Genomic DNA, 23506 nt, shown 5'->3' on the forward strand with positions numbered 1-23506 from the left:
AGCCGGACTCATTTTCTCCCCCGATACCCTAACATACCCAGGCATGCCTCACAGAGTTTCATTAGGTTTCAATGGTTATGTTGCCGGTATACCTCTGAAAAGGGAAAGTTAAGACGGCCACTGTACATATGTATTTCCTTTTTTCAGACCGTACAGTTACAATACATGTACAGCAAGCCAGTGTATTACGTGTTTGTAATGAAAACCCCATTAGCAGACACGCAGTGCAGAGAAAATAACACTAATGGCTTCCAGATTGGCTGCAGCATGGCAAAAATAGTTGCACTAAGTAAAACGTATGCCCTGCGGAAATGTTGTTGCAGGATACATTACCATTACACTTCATTTCAAACTCCTATCTATAGTACGTCAATAAAAATACAATTGAAAGCTTTCTTTATTGCCAAAAACATAGCAAGTTAATTGTAGGTGTGAATCATAAATATCGGTTTCATATACTGACCAAACACTTTATCCTTGATCGTAAAATAGATAGTTCGAAAGGTAAGGTAACCAATTGTTTACCTAATTCTTTGCAGCCTCATTGGGCAAACCACTTAAGTTGGCGAAAGGCAGCTTGGTGCCTGGAACGTACTGTTAAGATGATTGTAGGTTTTGCAGCAATTCTGTAGTTTCATTTAAATTCAACAGTACAAATATGTAGCCTGTGACATATGCTTTTGTGGGGAGATATGCTGCATTTAGGTAGGCATCCCTGAAGAACAGGGCATTACCTGCTCCTAATGCCCACACGGAAGGGGTTGGAGGTCCCTGTTGCGTGAACAGAGTATACAGTAACTGATCAAAGAAATGAGCAATATAGTCAAAAATATAAATAAGACACCAACAAGGATGTTTAGAAATTGAGAAATATATTCAATATAAAGGCCATAATGTAAACAGATCTCAGTCAACACCTTGAGAAAGTCCTGAGGGATGAAACGCGTTGGTGCGTGTTCGTATACTATTGCCAAGCTGATCATTAAAGGTTAATATATATATTTTTTCCTTGTTTGGAGTTGCCCTTATTTTCGCATTTGGGATGCTGTGAGCTGTGCTCCTTTTCTCTTCTACCTACCTCAGTCAACAGTACTGGATTGATCATACAATATATATGTAACACAGTTTCCCCCCCTTTCTCTGGAAGATGTTGCTACTGGTTACTGCTGTTTGTGGTGCGGTCATACTTGTGAGGATCCAGGAGAACTGAGAGGTCCGCGATTGTGGGGAACAGGACATGCTTTTGTAGATCTTAAAGGTTCACTCCTAATTGACTTCAATTATAGCCATTAGACTGGATCAGTTATGGACTTGGTTCCCAAATTACACTTCCTTTTATCAGGTGGCAGATAGATTTTCTGCAGGAGGCCTGGCAGCATTTCCCATCTGTGCTCGTTAACCTGATATCCTACTTTATGGCATCAAGTACCAATGATGTTATAAGATTTACAAATATTAAGCGTTCTAACATAATAGCACATTATCTCTGCTTCTGCTGATTGTGTAATAATTACTTTTGTCCCAAGCATAGACTAGCGTACACAATATGGATATTCATGAAGTGTGGGCACTTTCACTGGTGTTTCTGTCCTAAAAAAATAATTGTTTTGCTTTTTCTGGTACTCGATTGGTTTTGGATTTGTACAACATTATTGGAAAAACAAAATTAGGATGATTTCAGTATGTGAACTCAAAAGTCACCAAGTTTTGGTTCGAAGTTTTCACAGATTCGAAAATTCGTTCTCAAGTTCAACTCAATTTTCAAAGTAGGAGTTCTTTAGAGGGACTCCTTTCCTCCTTTCCTCCTTTCCCTATCACTAGATTAGGGTTGCATTTAGTCTCCATGATTTATCTCCACCCTGTCCTGCACTTGTTGCGGGTGAACCACAGTCCAAGTGCAGCCTGATCACAGCCAGTTGCAGCACTGGGGGAATTAATGTAGCGGGGGTCCCTTCTTCATAATGGAACTCCAGCTGATCAAAAGATACATAAACTAAACAGCGTTCAGGAGCAGGGACACACGCTGTGTTAATCCCGATGGGGAAATTAGTGTACTAGGCTTTTGGGTGCGGGGAAACTGCAGTCGGGCCTCGGTCCAGCCTCAATTGAGCTGCAGTTTCCTTGCATGTGGGGTGTTATGGGGATGATTGAGGCTGTGGGGAAATCTGGGGGGTGATTTGGGATGATCAGGGGTGATGTAAGGCAATCTGGGGGTGATTAAGGCAGTGAGTTGATCTGTGGGGTGATTGGTGGCTAATTGGGGTTGTGACGCAATCTGGGGGGTGATTTGGGGCTGGTTAGGGCTGGGGGGAATGTGGGGTGATGTAAGGCGATATGGGGGTGATTGGTGCTGTGAGGCGGTCGGAGGGGGTTATGTGGGGTGATCGGGGTTGATGTGAGATGATCTGGGGGTGATTGGTACTGTGGGGCAATTTGAAGGGGGATATGAGGTGATCTGGAGGTGATTAGGGCTGTGATGCGATCTGGGGTGTTAAGTGAGGTGATTTGGGGCTGTGAGGCGATCTGGAGGGTGATTTGCGATGATCATGGGGTGATTAGGGCTGTGAGTCAATCTGGGGCGTGATCGAGAGTGATGTGAGGCGATCCGGGGGTGATTGGGGCTGTGAGTCAATCTGGGGGGCGATGGGTTGCTGATTGGGGCATGATGAGGGATGATCAGGGTGATGTGAGGCGATCTAGAGTGATTGGGGCTGTGGGGTGATCGGGGGTGATGTGAGGCGATATATGGGGTGATTGGGACTGTGGGGCAATCTGGGGAGTGATGTGGGGCAACCGGGGGGGGGTGATTTGGGTGATGGGGACTCGCCTCATGCTTGCTTGTCTAGGCTAGGCTCCTGTGCAGCGTTTGACACATGGTCTGGCTACAACTCATGTGTGCAGTCTCTTCTCCTGCAGTGTTCCTGCACAACGTGTCTATGACTTGAGCGGACTGAGTTGTCCGTGTTCCGCATGACGACGATTCAGGGGCCGCATGCGTGTTTGACAGGCCTGGGTTAGAGACTTATTACGTAAAAATACTGCATTTCATCTATTTTTTTTAATGTATTTGTTTACATGGTGTCACTCACCTACAGTTAACATATTAAACGGCCACTTCCTATTAATTCACATAGGCAAGATTCACTAAGCTCCTTTAGGCTATTTAATGTGACATTGACCTAAAACGTAAACCCAGTTTGACTTTCATAAAGAAATAGCGTTAAATATAATGGTGGTTAGTATAAATGATATTCAATTGATATGCAAATCATCTGCTATCAGAAGCATACACTATTCACTACGCTCTGTCTAGATTAACATGTGGAAAATAACATTACGACATTTAAGTCATACCTTAAGCTGACACTAGGTCTGACTTATGACAAAGTGAATACTGTACCTGTATATACTGTAGTCAGAGCCTGACCGAGACTTTATTGCGCCCCGGGCAGACACAATTTGGCGCCCCGTCTCAACTAAGCAGGTTACCTCGCCACCATCACTGCAGGTCACCTCCCCACCTTCTTTAAATGTCCTTAGTCTCCCCAGTCGCAGGGCACGTCGCGCAACGGTTGCCGCTGTTTGTGTGTGAAGAAGCGCGCGAAGACACATTTTGACATTTGTGCTGGAAATTTAAAAATGTGTCCGGGCTGCTGGTGGCCAAGCTGAGTGTCCTGTGCGTGCGTGCTCACAAATGGCGCGGCGGTAATCTGGCTAGGGGTTGCTGAAGGCGGTTCCTCCATCTCTGCTTTTCCCCTCCAAGCTGCATTATCCTCAGCCTCTTGGACATGCTCAGCATCCATGATGAGTATAATGCAGCTCAGAGGGTAAGCAGAGATGGAGGAACGCGCCTTCGGTAACAACTACCCGGACTACCGCCACCGCCATTTGGGAGCGCGCACACACAGGACACTCAGCTTGGCCGTCAACAGCCAGGACACCTATTTAAAGTTCCCACGCACCTCCTGCCTTATTACCTCCTCTCTCTTTCTCCTGCCTACAAGACTTCTCCCGTGCTGCCCCCTCTCTCTGGAATTCCCTATCATTTACCAACAGACTCTACCCCCAGCCTTCAGACATTTAAGAACACCCTGTCAGCTTATCTGGCATAACCCTAACATCTACCCCCCCCCCCTCCCTTCTGTCCCTATTGGGACCTACTGCACACAGCTGAATCAAACTCCATGCTAACGCTGCCTAACATCCGCACCCCCAAACCTACATGGGATCAGCTGTGCAGCTGGACCATACTCCATCCTGAGGCATACTCCCTCCCACAATGAACAGACACTTTACCTTTTGTTTCATCATTTCCCCTTATTACCTCTAGAATGTAAGCTCGCAGGAGCAGGGCCCCCATTGGCTCTTTGTATTTGTGTATGCTTGTCCTTATCTGAATGTAACTGTTCATGTAATTTAGATACCTCTGTACTCCCATTGTGCCGCACTGCGGAATATATTGGCGCTTTGCAAATAAACGATATTAAGAATCCAATCATTTTAAGAATTAGTGGAAGAGCACTGAAGGTGTGGAACAAATTGACTTTCATTTCCTAGAGGAAACATGAATTCTAAGGTCAACTGAAAAATGTAAAAAAAAACAATAAAAACATAGTGTTGCTGATTTTTTATTGAACTTTGTATTTTTTTTAATCAAAGTATTTTTTTCAAGGGACAGCACCTTAAATAGCTTTGTTGCTTACACCCAAGGTATTGTTTTACTAGCTTGATTCAGAAAATGTTATTATGTCATTTGATTTGTATTTAATGATCCTGAACATGTGCAGTAAATATATATATATATATATATATATACATATATATATATATATATATATATATATATATATTATAATTGTCACAGCAGCCGGCACACACATATAAAGAGAAACTCCAGATGCTTGTCCCATAGAAGATAATAAAGATGTATATTACCAGATGATGGTCCAGTAAGGAGAGACAGCACACACGGGTTGAAAATTCAAAAAGGTGTATTGAAACACAAAAACCAACGTTTCGGTTCCTGCAAATGGAACCTTCCTAAGGGTTAGGAAGGAACCCGTTTGCAGGAACCGAAACGTTGTTTTTTGTTTCAATACACCTTTTTGAATTTTCAACCCGTGTGTGCCGTCTCTCCTTACTTGACCTTCATCTGGTAATATACAGCTATATATTATATATATATATATATAGCGCCATACATGTACGTAGCACTTACAGCGTGACATAATAGGAATACGTACTCCATACATAAAAGTGGACTTTAGGAAAACCTCTTGTGATTTTCTTTTTCAGAGGAAAAGGAAAAATTTACAGTATATATCATCCTTACCATTCAAGTATAAAGATTATCACCATGTTACATTTTGAAGTCTCTCTGTCTTACCACTTCCTCATTTTATATATATATTGTCCCTAGCATCAGTCTATCATTCACACTTTACAAGAAGTAGAAGACAGGCAAAAGCAAATCTTGTCAACAGACCTACAGACTTCAGTTGATGCAGGTAAAAATATTCACATGGCTAATGTTGATTATTATTCTTGAAGTTGTCCTTATTCTGTCTTAAATTATACATGCTTATTTAGACTATTACACATACGGGGCCTATTTAATAAACCTTGATAAATTCAGTGTACTGGCGAGCGACTTTGCATTGTTTTACCGCACTATAAAACATGTGTGTCAAAGCGGTATTCACTAAGAAAAAACGCAATTTTTTAAAAGTTTGGTAAAAAAAAACAACATCACACTACTTGTTTTTTTTTCTTATCTAAGTCTTATCGCACTGAAAGTGTTTATTTAAACTGCAACCTGGAAAAGCTGCACGAAGAGAGCTGCATCTCCATGCATGGCTCTTACAGGCGATCGGGCAGTTTTAATGTGAATTTTAATAATAGTGTACAGGAGCAGGGGGTCTCCTGAGCTGAACCGCATTGATCTGAGCCTCGGGGATCTCCTGCTTCCTGAGTTACAGGCCCCGGTATGTGGTGCCGGTATCCCCGCCATTTTAAAATCCTCTGCGGTAAATACTGCAGGAGCTACCGGCACCACATACCGGGGCCTGTAACTCGGGAAGCAGGGGGTCCCTGAGGCTGAAATCAATGCGGTTCAGCTCAGGTGACCCCTGCTCCCTAATACTATTATTAAAATCAGATAAAAACGTAATTACCGTAGTGGCTAGCCGCTAGGGTAATGAAGCTGCTTTAATGTGATTTTTAATAATAGAGTGCGGGAGTAGGGGTCTCCTGAGCTGAACCGCATTAATTTCAGCCTCTGGGACCCCCTGCTTCCCGAGTTACAGGCCACGGTATGGGGTGCCGTTATCTCCGCCATATTTAAATCTCTTGCGTCACGTGATTGGGAGATTTCAACGTCATCTTAATGGGAGGGAAGCACATCCTTGCTGATTGGCTGGCTTCCCTACCTTTTGATGACGTCACATCCTTTAAAAAATAAAGGGGATGCCCATTGACTGCCAATGTGTTTATCTATTCCCTTTTCACGGTATAGATGAACACAGTGACAAGCAATGCATTTTTAGGCAAATGTTTTTTAGGATGCCCATCAACTGCTAATGTGCTTATATTGTTTCCCAAATGCTTGTTTTTATTTAATTGTTATGTATTGTATTTTTGGTGCTTGCTTTTTTTAGGTTGCCCATTGACTGCCATATTGGCAAACCATGCCCATATCATATGGCATGGTGTACCACTGTGCCAATCAATTGGTTTATTGGCATTTGTTTTTCTTATTGTAATGTATTTTATTTGATGCTTGTTTTTTTATTTGTAGCTTGTTTATTCATTGCCATAGTGGCAAACCATGCTCAAATTATGGGCAAGGTTTACCACGGTGCCAATCAATAGGTAGCAGGGGTGGAGGCTTGGGGTAATTGCCCTGGGAAGGGTGGTTAGGCCTCCGGGGTGGGTAGCAGGGGAGGGAGGTTAACCCTTTAATTACAATAGCGAATACTAACCGCTAAGGTGATTAAGGGGTTAGTGGCCATTAGTTTTTTTGTTTTTTTATTGAAATGTGGCAGCCCACGGAGGACAAGGACGCGGAAGATGGTGATGAGTCCTTTATTCTGGCAGGGGTAAGTACAACTTTAATTTACTTTACTTGCTGGCTGGATTTATTTTTAATTTGGCAAATTAGCTATTGTACATATTTGGATAATAGTAGTTTTGCCCATTACTGTACTGTATGTGTTGGGGGCGGGTGGAGGGGTCACTTATGGACACAAGCAGCCAGCAAGCCCCAATTGTGTATGCGCCATCGGCAAGTGCCGATCACGCATGCGAATGAGCAACCAGCAAGCGCCGATCGTGCATGCGTACGCATGGCCGGCAAGTGCCGATTGCGCATGTACGGCCAGCGGCATAGAAAACCGGGACACCACCATAAAACGTTGTGATAGCGGCCTAAAAATTGGGACTGTCCCGGCTAAACCGGGATGTTTGATCACCATAGGGATGGAAGGAACCCTAATGTTCAAATGTTACCCCTTAAATGCTCCCCCCTCCCCCACACAGTATACAATTGGTAGTGTAGGTACCTGCTGAATGGGTCTGTCTTGACATAGTTGCAGGTCCTGCCACACAAAGAATATTTAATCTGACGTTAGCATGACATTATCAACATTGCTTTATTATGCAGAGTGACGTTTTTAACTGCAAAAGACACAGCGTTTCAGGATAACCCTACGTCAGGTGCAAAATGTTAGGTTATCCTGAAACCCTGTGCCTTTTGCAGTTAAAACTAGATCAAAACAGAGAACATCCCCATACAGATTTTGGCATTTACCTTACTATTTCCATCTTGTTGATCCACATAAGGGGGGAGAAAGGGACAGTGTCCCCTCCCCCCTTTTGTGCTCCAGAACCATCCCTTGTGATGATCGTGGAGATGGAATTGGTAAAAAAAATATCCCATACAAACAAGAACGGGCATGTCTCGTTTTTCATTTTTGAGATTACTATTTGCATAGACAAACATATTAATTTAAGATGATTTGTTTAGAAAAAGAGGAACATATTAAAAATGATTTATTTTTTCTGTATCTGAATGAGCTGCACAATAACAGGAAATAATATAAAATAATAAGGGTGTGAATAATCACTTTTAAAACCTTTTTTTTGTGTGTGTGTTTTCATGGAATGTGCAGACAAATATATTCAAGAGATGCGTCAGATTCAAGATATTTTGAATGACATACTTATCACGCAGAAAAATGAAAGGGATGTGCTGTCAAAAAAATACAGGTAATCTAGCATTGCTATTGCTAATATTTTCCTAGAATCTTGTGTAAAGATTCTTACCGAAACGTAAATAATAATAATAATAGGTATGCGATAGACATGGGGTGCTGAACTCCAGACCTCAACCCCCCCGCCCACCAACACGTCAGGTTTTCAGGATATTCCAGCTTCAGCACGTGGCTCAATCAAAGACCGAACCTCTAATTGAGCCACCTGTGCTGAAGCAGGGACTAATTGGGCCACCGATGCTGAAGCTGGGATATCCTGAAAACCTAACCTGTTGGGAGGGCTTGAGGCCTGGAGTTGAGCATCCCTGCAATAGACTTATGTGTGTTGTTGGAGTTTTCCCCCTGCGTGACATTTACAAATGCTTTTTAAAATGTATCTTGATTGATCTGGAAAAAGGTAGCAGGATGGGATGATGGTGGAGAAATCTTTAGGTTTAACTACTGTGAGATTTTTCAAATACAACATCCAGATCTCAGTAGAAACAAAACACAGCTGCAAAGTAATGCAATTGGTGAATGAATAGAACAATATCTGCAAGGTCCCCCAATTATGTACTTTTGTAAAATTACTAGTGAATTGAAAAGTGGAAGGGATAGTTTGGAGTAAAAAGCAACAGTTAACTAACTGAGTAATGAAAGGAAAGCATCTTGTAATGTATAGACAAAAGCAAAGGAAATTATTAAATATGGTGTGAAGCTTGAGAAGCTCCACGCAGAAAAAGATTTTCATCCCAATTATTTAAACAGAGCTGATCTCTTCTCCGGCACTGGGAAGCAACTTCTTAGTATATTGAGTATGGGCCAAAGGGTGAAAATAACTTAAGGGTATGCACTGAAAAAAAGCGCGGTATAAAGCTAATGAAATGAAGGGCAATAATCTTAAAGAAATATGGTTAAAAAACACCTATATCTTTTTAGAATGTTTTTATCCCAATGTTTTTATTTACTATGTTATCTATTATCCTTATCTGGTGTCAGACTACTAGGTTTGCTTATCTTTCCCATTGGCCTTCTCAGTTTTGGAGAAATAATATCTGATACACTAGTAATAGTATTGTCTAATTTACTACTGTGCCCTGTTTTTGTCTCGTTTGACCACTTCAGAGAATACTTTATCACATGCACATCATGAACTAAATTGCTGTTATCCATGAAACCAGTTCCCATGTGACAAACTCATTTGAGATTAGAGTAGGCATGTTATAAAGCCTAATTTAAGATTTTAACAACAAATCGCCCAAAGTGTTTTAATTGCCACACAATAATATTAATATATGAATTAGATAGAACACACATTCAGAAAAGTGTTAATTATGTATCTATATATTTATTTACAGAACAGAAATCCCACAAATTCCATTTCCCTTAAACTCTTCTTTTGCAGTTATCACCTCTTCAGTTGAGTTGTTTTCAGGAAATTACTTACATTTTTATCTTTTCAATGCACATCAGATATAAGCGTAAATACAGTACAAAAAAGTGCTACTGATATAAAGTTCTACTAATTCGGTAAATATAGTTCAAACAACCCAGAATGTATCACATTACGTTAGCTGTACAGCAGCTTCCTCGATTGTCTTTCCTTATGCAGTACAACTTCTTCACTTTAATGGATAAGCTAAAACTAATGATTGTGTCCCCCCCCCCCCCCCCCTGTGTTTCTCACAATAAGGGCTTCTGTGGATTCATTTAAACAAGGATTATTAAGAGAACAGTTAGCCAAACTGGCATCCAGGCAAAAGAATCTCCTGCAAGTGGTTCATAATCAAAAAGAAGTGGGACTGAAAATAATAGCATATCAACAAAGTAAGAGATCAGATGCTAATAGTGGAGAGAAGATCTCATCGCCACCTCGTATATCTTCTGAAAGGAATCACATTTCTGCTTTGTGTACAGTTAGTAAAGGGCTCGGTGCCAGTCTTGCTAATGGAAGCACCATGGCAACAAAGGTGCCAGCAGTGAGTGTTGTGCCAGATTTGAAAAGCAACCGATTCCAAAGCACATTTATGAGATACATTAGGAGTTCAGAGATAAGTAGTACAGAAGAGGTTCCTGACATTGCTTTGGCATCTGAAAAAAGAGCAATGGGCTGCAGTTCTAATCTGACATTAAAAGACAAGCCAATGGAAATAGAAAATGCCTTATTAAGTTCAGAATCATGTTCTAGCATCACCCCAGCAGACCACTTGTACGAAGAGACAAATAATCATTTAGCGTTTACGGCACCAGGAAACAAGTCCCTTAATCCAATTCCTGTAACCAGCACATTAAATATTGCAGACAGCCGCAGCATTATTGCCAATAAGAATAATCATCCGGCACCTGCTGGAAGTCAACAGATTTCTCACGCAGGTCAGCATCCACAAATAAGTAACGTGGAAGAGGCATCCCAGGAGAAACGGAAAGCAAATATGTCAGTGTCGGCTCCTACCAGCAACACGTCAAGCGAGGAGAACATTCAGCTAAGAGGCACAGAACAAGCACATATCACCCTGCCTGGGTGTGCCAATCAGAAGCCTTTGCACAGCTCTGAATTTCCGACTACTAAAAAACAGCAGCTAAATCGTGGAGCTGAAAGGAAGATACGAAGAGTTCAGATGATAGAGCTTCTTAAAATGGGGAAGCTAAAGCCAGGAGAAGATATCCTGGAGTTTAAACTACAGGTATTACAGTCTATAAAACCAGGGCAGAGTTTGGATAGTGGCTATACTGTGAGCCTTGAATATAAAAAAAAAATTGAGACGTAAATGAATGCGTTTGGTACCATTGTGATCATGCCTGTAGTCTTAGCTATTCTTAGGGAAATATTGATTAATTACAGGTTATGATACATTTTAATGGGCCAACTTGAAGGTAGTTTCTAGATCTGCAAGAATTGGTATACAGGCATACCCCACATTAACATACGCAATGGGACCGGAGCATGTATGTAAAGCGAAAATGTACTTAAAGTGAAGCACTACCTTTTTCCCACTTATCTATGCATGTACTGTACTGCAATCGTCATATACGTGCAGAACTTATGTAAATAAGGCATTTGTAACAGACTCTATAGTCTCCCCGCTTGCGCACACCTTCGTTACAGGTAGGGAGCCGGTATTGCTGTTCAGGACGTGCTGACTGGCGCATGCGTGAGCTGCCGTTTGCCTATTGAGCTAGATGTACTTACTCACGAGTGTACTTAAAGTGAGTGTCCTTAAACCGGGGTATGCCTGTACGTCTGGTTATACCCATGTACCAGCTTCCTGTTGCATAGCCAGCAACCAACCTCACACTGTTGAGACTCAAAAGGTCGAAACCGCTGTCTGTGAGTAGGTTTACTGGCTACGCAGTTCTGTAACCCAGGCTGTGCTGCAAAGCTGTGTAATATGGCAGGTAAAAGCTTATAGGGGTCCATGTTAAAATGGAAAAGAAGTAAACTGTGACACACTGTGCTTATTTTCATTACCCAGAATCCCTGGCTGCAGTGGAAGCACAGTTTTCTATGTGATAATGGGGAAAGAAAGGGTTGCAGGCCTGTCTGAGACATGCAAACGCACCACAAGTGGTATTTTTATTTACTGTACAAGAGTTTTTATGATTGTGAAAATGTTATTCTGACGTAGTAACATAGACCTAGGTCTACCCATTTGCCTGTCGGTGGTAAAAACTTCTATTTGATCCTTTTTTCATATTTATCACCTTATGTCTATCCAAATCTTCGTGGAATTCCCTTTCTTTACTTAGCGTCTACCACCTTTGTTAAGGAGGCTATTCCATGAACCCACCACCATTCTCATGATGAAGTATTTCCTCAGAGTCCCCCTGAGCCTCTCACCCTCCAGCTCTGAGCATGACCTATTGATTTAGCACTTCTCTTTCTCTGAAGTATGCTTCTCTCCTATACTGTGTAAAACCCTTTATATATTTGAACGTTTCAATCATATCCCCCCTCTCCTCCAAGCTGTATTATGTAGATGTATGGGTTAGTACATCTGAAGAAGAGACATGCTGGGTCATGAAAGCTCTTGTATAAAAATCGGTCATCTTGGTCTATTAAAAACCTATATTAAATATGTGATCTTGCTCAAAACACGTTATATATTTCCACTTCAGTAACTTATCTTACAGGCCAGAGTCCAGGAATGTGCAGCCCTAGCAGAGCCTTAGCAGACAAGGATTAGTTGCATCAACTGTAATAGCATACAATTTACAATTTACAATTTACAATTTCGTCCTAGTGGTGAAGTCTGGCTAGTAGAGGTTGGTTATCCTATGGTACCTGGAACAGGATTGTATCTTTTCTGTGTATTTTGTTTGCTCTCAGACTGCCGCTCTCCCCAGTGAAAGTTACATGTTTCCCTGTTCTGAAGCAGCCAGTGCTGCTGTGTGGTTGCAACATTGTTGTTACAATATACTGTAACCTTTCCACAACCCACCAGCCATTTGCCTTGACAACCTCTCACTGCTCATAACTTGAGTTAGTTTAGCCCTCTCCCCCTGCTTTTCTCTGTTTATTAATATGCTCCCTTGGCTTGTTAATATCTGGAAAGGAAAGTGTGCTTTCTCTTATCATCAGCAGACACAGTGAGTAGAAAACTTAGAAAAGGATTCCTTTTTACCTTCCCCTCACAAGAGCCACTTCCTACCACAAAAACTACATGCAAGTGCTTTTATATTTCTGTCAACCCCACTGTGACAGGGTAAATAAAAGCCACCAGCTATATGCCTGGCAGACATATGTTTAGTCTGCAGTGCAACAGTGACTAGGTTAACTTCAGTTGGGAACCTCAGGACAATTAGTTGGATCCCAGCTGCCTAATCAAGGTGTGTTAAAAACCCCAGGCTGTAGACACAAAGTGGCTAGCTGTTCAGGAGAGAGGATTAAGCTGCTGAAGAGATTACTGATAGAAGATCTGTCTTTTTGTATGCTGTCTGAAGCAGGGAAATCCCCTGAAACTCTGGAGAGAGAACAGCTTGATTTAAAGTCTTTTTTGCAAAGTACATGTTTTATGGACTGCTGTGTTTACCATGCTGAAGCGAAGCTATTTTGTTTGCCATCCTGAAGACAAGGAATTTTGTTTTGTCTGCTGAAGAAAAGCTATTTTTGTTTTGTGTGCTGTATAATTTAAGGCTAAATAAATAAGCCTTATCAAGAAAACCCTGCGTGTGTAGTTGCATGTACCCTGCAACATATGGTGTCAGAAGTCCTGGGATTTTCAAAAGGCTCCTGCAGTTAAAGGGCCACACACACACACACAAGAATGGAAGAAATTTTGAAAGAGTTTCTGTGCGAGCAGACCAGACAGCAGGGACAGTTAATGCAGGAGCAGATCAAACAGCAGGGACTGTTAATGCAGGAGCAGGCCCGGTTGCAAGCGGAGAGAGATGAAAGACTACAGGCAGCACAGGATGAGCGGATTGCCAAGCTGATGACCCAATTCCAAGGGTCTGCCAGTCCAGAACTTGCAAGCAGACCCCCGATACTTCTGAGGAAAATGGCTCCAAATGAGGATACAGAGGCTTTTTTTTACTGACATTTGAAAGAGTTACCGAATCTCAGGGCTGGGCTACAGATCGCTGGGCAACTGCTTTGGCCCTGCTCCTCATAGGAGAAGCCCAGGCCTCATATCAGGGCCTCCCAGCAGATCAGGCAATGGACTACCGACAAGTAAAAGCCGCCATACTGGAACGCTTAGGTCTGACCCCAGAGACCTACCGGCAGCAGTTTCGGAATATGAAGTACACCGCTAAGATGAGACCCCGGGTCCTCGCTCAGCGGTTATTGGACTTGTGTACGTGCTGGATACAACCCGAGGAGTGCACTAAGGAGGCAATTCTTGAGCAGTGGTTTTGGAACAATTTCTACAAATAATACCCCCTTCCGCACGCTTGTGGGTAAAACGCCACGCTGCTGAAACCCTAGCTTTGGCGGTCTGACTCGTGGAGAACTTCCTTGGGGCTGAGCAGCAGGCGAGTGTCCTGGACCCGACTCCACCGGCACTTGCGGATGCCCAAAAAAGGTCGGATCAACGGGGAACCTACAGCCCGTCCATACGCAACCGCCAAGTCCAACGGAAGGAGCAGTCGTTCCAGCAAGGACGGAGTCCAAATGCTGGTCCCCGCCGAGACCCTCATCTCCTTCCTGATGTCGGCTCGTCGCAAAATGAGAGGAACTTTCGAGGACGTCGCCCACAGGACCCACCAGATGCCTGGTCTCCAGTATCCGGTCCAGCAGAGCGCTATCCACAGCCCCCTCATGCGAGGGAACCCTCTCCATGTTCCGCCTGCAGAGAACAAGGCCACCGATATGTGGACTGTCCACTGATGGATTGTTCATTCAGCAGGACCGTCGCCTCGGCCTTCACTGGAGAAAATTACAAGCCCTGGCTACTTCCAGCCCTGATTGGGGGAAAAACCGTCCAGGCCCTTGTAGATTCGGGCTCTGGGAAAACTCTGGTCCTCCAGGATCTGTTACCGCCTAACGTGTGTTCTTTTGACTCCCCATGTAGTATAGAATGTATACACGGCGATGTAAAACGCCATCTGACGGCCAAAATCCGGCTACGGGTAAGGTCAGGAGGCTTACCTCGAAGTAGGAGTCGCTCCTTGGCTCCCTGCCCCCGTTGTGCTCGGCCGGGACTGGCCTTTCTTTTCGGACCTAATGGCTCCAGTCTCTCATGAGGAGTCTCATTCTATGGCTCAGGAGAACCCTGGCAAACTGTTCCCCTTCTCGGCAGACCTTTTTCCCAGTAGACACCGGGTTCAAAAGACTCGGAAGCAAAAACGCTCTGACAAACAGGACTGGTTGCAGAAATCTGGGTCTCAAGGTGACTATTCTAGTAGTCAGAGGTCACAAGTGATGGCTGGGGATGGCCAGAGGGAGGGGAATATGGGCCCTGAAGATTTACCAGACCTGTACCTCCCTGATTTTCACCAGAGGCAAAGGGAAGACCCAGTCCCTGCTAGAGAGTATGACAAGGTGGTAAAAATTGATGAGCAAATTTTAAATGCACAGGGGGTGAAAGTATTCCCCCATTTTGAGCTATCAAATGATATCCTGTATAGGGTGAATAGGCAGACACAAACAGGGGAGGTCACCAGACAGATATTGTTTCCCAAGGCGTTTGTTAAATCTGTGTTCACTCTAGCCTATACTGTCCCTTGGGGTGGTCACCTGGGCAGGGATAAAACATTGGACCGTATTTCATCCCGATTCTATTGGCCAGGGATGTATAGTGATATTGCTAAGTTATGTGCGGCATGTCCGGAGTGCCAGCTAACTAGTCCAAAGGGACAAAAAACAGCCCCTTTGGTTCCTCTACTCTTGGTGTCAGTTCCCTTTGAGAGGATTGGGGTAGACTTGGTAGGACCTCTAGAACCTTCTGCGAAAGGACACAGGTTTATTCTTGTAATAGTTGATTATGCAACAAGATATCCTGAGGCGTTCCCCCTGAGAACAGCAACGGCGAAGCAAGTAGCCAACAAGTTGTTGGAACTGTTCTCACGGGTTGGATTTCCCCAGGTTATGTTGACAGACCAAGGTACAAATTTTATGGCTAAACTGATGCAGGATGTCTTAAAGTTACTAGAGGTCAAGTCTGTTCGGACATCAGTCTACCATCCACAGACTGACGGATTGGTGGAAAGATTTAACCGAACTCTAAAAGGGATGCTGAGGAAATTTGTAGATTCAGAGAACAGAGCCTGGGATGAACTTCTTCCTTTTCTGCTGTTTGCAGTGCGGGAAGTTCCCCAGGCCTCCACGGGATTCTCTCCATTTGAACTGCTCTATGGCCGCCAACCCCGGGGTATCCTAGACCTCCTAAAGGAGTCCTGGGAGGAACAGCAGTCCCCTTCTAAGAATACCCTGCAATATGTACTAGACCTTAGGAAGCGCCTAGATGTGGTCGGCCATTTTGCTAGGGAGAATCTTAGATCAGCCCAGGACAGTCAGGAGAGACATTACAATCAGAATGCTCACATGAGAGTGTTTCGCCCGGGAGACCAGGTGATGTTATTGTTACCCAGTTGCGAGAGTAAACTCCTGGCCAAATGGCAGGGCCCATTCGAAGTACTCCGCCGTACGGGTTATGTGGATTACGAGATCGCTCAACCAGGGTCCAGGAAGGGTAAACAAATTTACCATGTGAACTTGCTGAAACCCTGGAAGATGAAGCGGTCTCTATTCATCCACCCGATGGAGGAGGAAACGGACTTGGGTCCTCAGCCTCCACGGGAGAACATCGTGAGTGACGATAAAATCCCAATGGGTAAACAGTTGTCCTCTGAACAAAAAGGGGACTTGTTAGCAATAATTACACAATTCCATGATGTTTTTTCTGATTTACCAGGGCAAACTAACTTAATTTCACATGCGATCGAGACAGCACCTGGGGTAAAAGTACGTTCCTGTCCTTATAGGTTGCCTGAAAGTCGTAGGGCTCTGGTAGAGAAGGAGGTACAAGAAATGTTACACTTAGGAGTAATTGAGGAATCATGCAGTGAGTGGTGTAGTCCACTAGTTATGGTCCCTAAACCCGATGGGAAGGTAAGATTTTGTGTGGACCTCCGAAAGGTCAATGCGGTATCCAAGTTTGACGCTTATCCGATGCCAAGGGTGGATGAATTAATTGACGCCCTTGGTAACGCGGAATATATATCCACGCTGGACTTAACAAAAGGATACTGGCAAATACCTTTAGAAGAAAAGTCCAAGTGCAAAACAGCCTTTGCCACTCTCATGGGTTTATACCAGTTTGTGACAATGCCATTTGGACTGCATGGAGCCCCAGCCACATTTCAGAGACTCATGGATAAGGTGCTGAGACCCCATAGGACTTATGCCGCAGCCTACCTAGATGACATTGTCATTTATAGTAAACACTGGCGGGCCCATCTAAATAGGCTGAAAGCGGTCCTCAAATCTCTAAGAGAGGCAGGGCTCACAGCCAACCCTAAGAAATGTGCCTTGGGTAAGGCGGAAACCAAATACTTAGGGTATGCAGTGGAAGGTGGAAAAGTAAGGCCACTAGCCGACAAGGTAGTTGCCCTGAAAGAAGTCCCGACCCCTCAAACAAAAACGCAGGTACGCTCTCTGCTGGGTTTAGCAGGGTACTACCGGCGGTTCATCCCCAACTATTCGGAAGTGGCAGCCCCTTTAACGGACCTCACAAAAAAGTGTGCCCCTACACAAGTGGTATGGTCAAGGGATTGTCAGAGAGCCTTTGAGGACATAAAAAGGTGTCTATCAGAGGGTCCCGTCCTTAGAAGCCCGGACTTCAATAGCCCTTTTGTAGTGTAAACAGATGCATCAGAGATAGGGCTACGGGCAGTGTTGTCACAACAGTTTGAGGGAGTTGAACACCCTATCCTTTTCCTGAGTAGGAAATTGTTCCCGAGGGAAAAAAACTACTCAGTGATTGAGAAAGAGTGCCTTGCAGTAAAGTGGGCAATCGAGGCTTTGAGGCATTACCTGGCAGGAGTCCATTTTACTTTGGTGACGGACCATGCTCCACTGAAATGGTTAAATAGTATGAAGGATTCCAATGCTAGATTGACTAGGTGGTATATGGCCCTCCAACCCTTCTCATTTGAGATTCAGCACAGGCCGGGAAAAGAGAACGCAAATGCTGACTTCTTTTCTAGAGAAGGGGTGGATGGTCGGGCTTCAGCCGTGCATAGCCCCAGCCACACACTAACAGGGGAGGAATGTGACAGGGTAAATAAAAGCCACCAGCTATATGCCTGGCAGACATCTGTTTAGTCATTAGTGCAGCAGTGACTAGGTTAACTTCAGCTGGGAACCTCAGGACAATTAGTTGGATCCCAGCTACCTAATCAAGGTGTGTTAAAAACCCCAGGCTGTAGACACAAAGTGGCTAGCTGTTCAGGAGAGAGGAGTAAGCTGCTGAAGAGATTACTGATAGAAGATCTGTCTTTTTGTATGCTGTCTGAAGCAGGGAAATCCCCTGAAACCCTGGAGAGAGAACAGCTTGATTTAAGGTCTGTTTTGCAAAGTACATGTTTTATGGACTGTTGTGTTTACCATGCTGAAGCGAAGCTATTTTGTTTGCCATCCTGAAGACAAGGAATTTTGTTTTGTCTGCTGAAGAAAAGCTATTTTTGTTTTGTGTGCTGTATAATTTAAGGCTAAATAAATAAGCCTTATCAAGAAAACCCCGCGTGTGTAGTTGCATGTACCCTGCAACACCCACCCAATAAAGTTGAAGAAAATAGAAGGACTTTGTGTGCTTTTAAATGGGACGAGTTTATGCTACATGAACCTACTCACATGCTATAGTGGGCTTGGGTCCAGAATAGTGTATGATGCAGACAGCTGGCACAGTACAAGAGGGATCCCGTGTGGAACAGTATATGTGTCGTATCTGTCATTGTATGTGACTACTCCGAGGGTTGTCAGAAAATAAATCTGGATAGCTCAGTATTTGGCCATAAGAAATGATTGATATGACAAAATATGTCAGTCTTGACCACTACCCTTGTTTCTTTTCAAAACGTTTACAAGAAAAATAAATTGAATTTTTTTTGTCAATGTAGCCAAAATTGTAGCTTATATGTTGTGTGATGAAGCACATCACCTATTGCACAGAAAAACCTTATTGTGTGAATTGTCAGGCTGAAGCCTGTCAGAAGCAAGTTCTTGATATGCTACATATCAATCCCTGTCCCCTTCAAACCGTCCCTGCCTTTTTCAGACAGACCAAACGACTTCCCTGTCTTCCTCCATCTCTAACACCTATCCCTATTCAAATCACAAGGATAAGCAAAGCCAACGTTTTCTAGAGTCCATTCCTGCATTTTACAGGTTTTCTCTTTCAGAGTTGTGATGATACACACAATTACATTTAATGTTCATATGACAAAATATCCAACATCAATTGATAGCTCATTTTATTCTGAAAAAATGAGTGTTAAATCTTTCAGAGAAAACTGACACACAGTAGCGACACAGAATTGATACATTGGGGCCTATGCGCTAAGCGTCATTGTCACGTAAGACCCCCTGCTAGCACGCGACCTGTATACGGGACAAGGGTTAATACCGACGCTCGCAAGCGCACCCACTCTTCACCTCCGCAAAGGTCCGTCAAATGGACAGTATTCCCTCTTACAGGATCAAGGATCAATACACAACCCGCAAGCTGCCCCACTCTTCACCCCCACAAGGGTCCCTCAAATGAGTTGTATCTCTCCCCCAAGCCGTCCCAATATACCACCGCCACGAACAGCACACAAGTGAGCACGTGACTTTAGATATGCAACCAGGGTTAATACACAAAGGCTTCTCTAGCAACCCCCCTTTCTCCTCTGCAAGGAACCAGCGAGTTAGTCTTAACCTCTACTCAATTGCACATCATATCTATCCACTGCCACCACCTGAGGTTATGCAGATATGATAAAAGATCTTAGACTAAAATCTCCGCCAGGGCCTAAGGTCCCTGTTTATTATAGGAAAACTATGCACTTTAACACAAAATCAGTTGTAGTAACATGTGCCTGAATTTAGCAAGTTATTCTCTCCAGCGTGCACAAAGTTCATTCAGAGCCCAAAGCATTACTTATTAAATGGTTTAATATATATAACAATACAGTGCTTGAATTACAGAAAAGGTATTAAAAAATAAACATACAATTATAATATAAGGCAGAACAGCTTCTTAAAATAAAAGGGGTAAAACAGAAAATCCTATACAGTACATTACCACATGCTATGGATTTTTCCCAGAGAGGCACTGGTTCAGAATATGAGGTCTGCCCTGCTTTCCAAGCATGCCCCTGGTCAGATCTGACTTGTAACAACCTGGCCCAGACTTAAGTACAATTCTTTCTTAGGGCACCTTCATGAGCCCACCCCTTCTACAAAATACCTTGAAGCTGTTCTCCCCCAAAACTGTCTGTAGACCTTGATTAATTCAATTGACACCTTGAGTGGGCCATCCACACGGACCCCGCTCCCCAAGTAAATCCCTTTGAAATTCAGAGCAGTTCAAAGAAACAGTTCTGACCTGTTTCAGACTCAGCATTTTGTATTTTTTCTTAAAAGTGTAGCTCATTAACCCCTTAAGCACCAGAGGGATTAAAAATACCCAATATCTCATGACATTATCATGACATCTCCCTCCTTAAAATGAGCGAAGGGACTGGCTTACACGCTAGTCCCGCGTTCAAACGAATAAAACCTTTACCATTTCCTCTTGGTTCCTTTGGTTGACAGGCTGTAATGGGAAGCTCTCTCCCCCCCTTTGACACAATGCCCCTTGAACACCCCCCTAAGGTATTCTGTGATGGCAGGCGATACTTGGAGACCATCTTTGCCCCCCACTCTGGTACAACCCCTGTCAGTCACCCTTCCCTGATCCCCAGTGTGCGTCAGTATCTGGAATTGTTCAGCGGATTCCTGGGCTAGTTGAGTCACAGCGGTCTCATATTGGGTAAACATCTTGCCAAGATCATTACCTAGTAACATATTAGCAGGATTAACATTAATTACTCCCACCTCCCACACACCCTGCCCAGTGTCCCAATTCAAGTATACCTTTGCCACTGGCAAAACGTGGCGGCCCCCTCCCGCCACCCCCATATGCAGAGTCCTTCCAGAAATTATTTCCTCAGGCCGCACCAGTCCTGGTCGCACCAGGGTAAGTGTAGCACCCGAGTTTCTCAGTCCTTGGGTGAGTTTCTGCCCCACCAGGACTGGCTGCAAGTGGGCACCATTGTTTTTTTCTTGCCCAGGTACCACACAGGCACCTAGGTGCACTCCTGAGGGGCGATCCCCTTCAGAGGCAGTTGCAGGCCTCTTCCTTTCTGGGCAGTTGGGGCTGATGTGCCCCAGCTGTTGGCAGGCAAAACACAGACGGGTATCCCCCTGTCTCAGGGTGCCAACCGCCCCTCCTAAAGAAGCCTCAGTTGGTGTATCAAGAGGAGGTCGGGGGGTTTCCTCCAATCTACCCCCTTTCCATTTTGGGAAATGCTCCATCCGTGGTCTTGAAGGGCTAGAACCTCTGCTGCTTGGTTCTGGCAATGCCCTCTGGAGCTTGGCAAATTCCATCTGTTGCCGTAGGCCTGCAGCGCCTCTCGTCTCTAAAGCTGCTGGCCGTTCTCTTTCTGCTGCACATCCCGCAGCACATCTCGCTTCTGCAGCTGCTTGCCATTCTCTTTCTGCTGCACATCCCGCAGCACATCTCGCTGCGACGTGTTCTGAAGCTGATCTTTCTTTCTCAGCCTCACGCTCTTGGGACTGGGTGATGAGCTGCAACTGCATTCCCTCATCTACTGGTCCCAGGCACTCGTGGGCGATTTCCAGGGCTACACCACACTCACTTCCACTGCGGTGGGCATCCTGGCACAGTGTAGCATCTTGCCCTCTGTCATCTTCCAGCAAGACTTGTATGCGCTCTTCTTTATCTTTACCCAGACCTTGGAGATCACGCTCCTCACACAGAGCCATCAGTGTCTCTTTTGTCTGGCGTTGGTATAAAGCAGCCATATTCACTACACTTTACTCAAAATAAAAAGATAGCAAAAGAAAAACAAGAGGGGGGGGGAACGAAACTGTCTGCTTGTATGTTTTATAAAAATAGCACTGAGTAATAGCTTTGGGGTACTGAGCTGTGATCTCTCGCAAGACTCACACAGGTCAGTCACTGTTTAATGTTTCGTTTATCCCGCAGGCATAAACGCAAACCACTAAAAAGCTCTGATATTAACAAAAATACAAATTGTCATCCCACCGCTATGCCACCATTTGTCACGTAAGACCCCCTGCTAGCACGCGACCTGTATACGGGACAAAGGTTAATACCGACGCTCGCAAGCGCACCCACTCTTCACCTCCGCAAAGGTCCGTCAAATGGACAGTATTCCCTCTTACAGGATCAAGGATCAATACACAACCCGCAAGCTGCCCCACTCTTCACCCCCTCAAGGGTCCCTCAAATGAGTTGTATCTCTCCCCCAAGCCGTCCCAATATACCACCACCACGAACAGCACACAAGTGAGCACGTGACTTTAGATATGCAACCAGGGTTAATACACAAAGGCTTCTCTAGCAACCCCCCTTTCTCCTCTGCAAGGAACCAGCGAGTTAGTCTTAACCTCTACTCAATTGCACATCATATCTATCCACTGCCACCACCTGAGGTTATGCAGATATGATAAAAGATCTTAGACTAAAATCTCCGCCAGGGCCTCAGGTCCCTGTTTATTATAGGAAAACTATGCACTTTAACACACAATCAGTTGTAGTAACATGTGCCTGAATTTAGCAAGTTATTCTCTCCAGCGTGCACAAAGTTCATTCAGAGCCCAAAGCATTACTTATTAAATGGTTTAATATATATAACAATACAGTGCTTGAATTACAGAACAGGTACAGTATTAAAAAATAAACATACAATTATAATATAAGGCAGAACAGCTTCTTAAAATAAAAGGGGTAAAACAGAAAATCCTATACAGTACATTACCACATGCTATGGATTTTTCCCAGAGAGGCACTGGTTCAGAATATGAGGTCTGCCCTGCTTTCCAAGCATGCCCCTGGTCAGATCTGACTTGTAACAACCTGGCCCAGACTTAAGTACAATTCTTTCTTAGGGCACCTTCTACAAAATACCTTGAAGCTGTTCTCCCCCAAAACTGTCTGTAGACCTTGATTAATTCAATTGACACCTTGAGTGGGCCATCCACACGGACCCCCCCATCCCAAGTAAATCCCTTTGAAATTCAGAGCAGTTCAAAGAAACAGTTCTGACCTGTTTCAGACTCAGCATTTTGTATTTTTTCTTAAAAGTGTAGCTCATTAACCCCTTAAGCACCAGAGGGATTAAAAATACCCAATATCTCATGACATTATCATGACAGTCGTAAATGGCTTTTTTGGCGCCTGGAAATCTCATTTTAAATTACGCTTGTGTGTGTGCCTGTTTACTAACCTGAAATTCCTCAATCTGCGCCATCGACATCAAAAATTGATGTGTTCATTTTTTTGGACACACAGACTGGACGGAGCTAGGTGTTTAGATGTAAATGGTATGTACTAAAAAGATGTTTCTGTGTACTGAAAAAAAACTAATAATCTGGTAATAGTGTTAGCGCAGAATTAAGTGGCCATGTATCAACCAAAAATGTGTTTAATGCAGCTTGCATGTTTCATTATATAGGTTAACAAAATGTATTATTTTCACAATGAAACAATTTTAAATAGGATTACACCAACAACATATATGTACGA

The 23506-nt window shown here is 43.9% G+C and overlaps 1 protein-coding gene across 2 annotated transcripts in view; it reads left to right on the top strand.

The window, feature by feature from the left end:
• Positions 1-23506, top strand: part of ANKRD31 (ankyrin repeat domain 31) — a 150691-nt gene that overhangs the window by 102383 nt on the left and 24802 nt on the right. For both annotated transcript variants that reach the window (XM_075591519.1, XM_075591508.1), the window contains exons 24-26: positions 5420-5507; positions 8169-8265; positions 9943-10933. In XM_075591519.1, the coding sequence (XP_075447634.1) occupies positions 5420-5507; positions 8169-8265; positions 9943-10933 (1176 nt within the window). The remainder of the gene's footprint in view (positions 1-5419; positions 5508-8168; positions 8266-9942; positions 10934-23506) is intronic.

Source organism: Ascaphus truei, chromosome 1 (genome assembly GCF_040206685.1).
Source record: "Ascaphus truei isolate aAscTru1 chromosome 1, aAscTru1.hap1, whole genome shotgun sequence".
In the NCBI taxonomy this organism is placed as follows: Eukaryota; Metazoa; Chordata; class Amphibia; order Anura; family Ascaphidae; genus Ascaphus; species Ascaphus truei.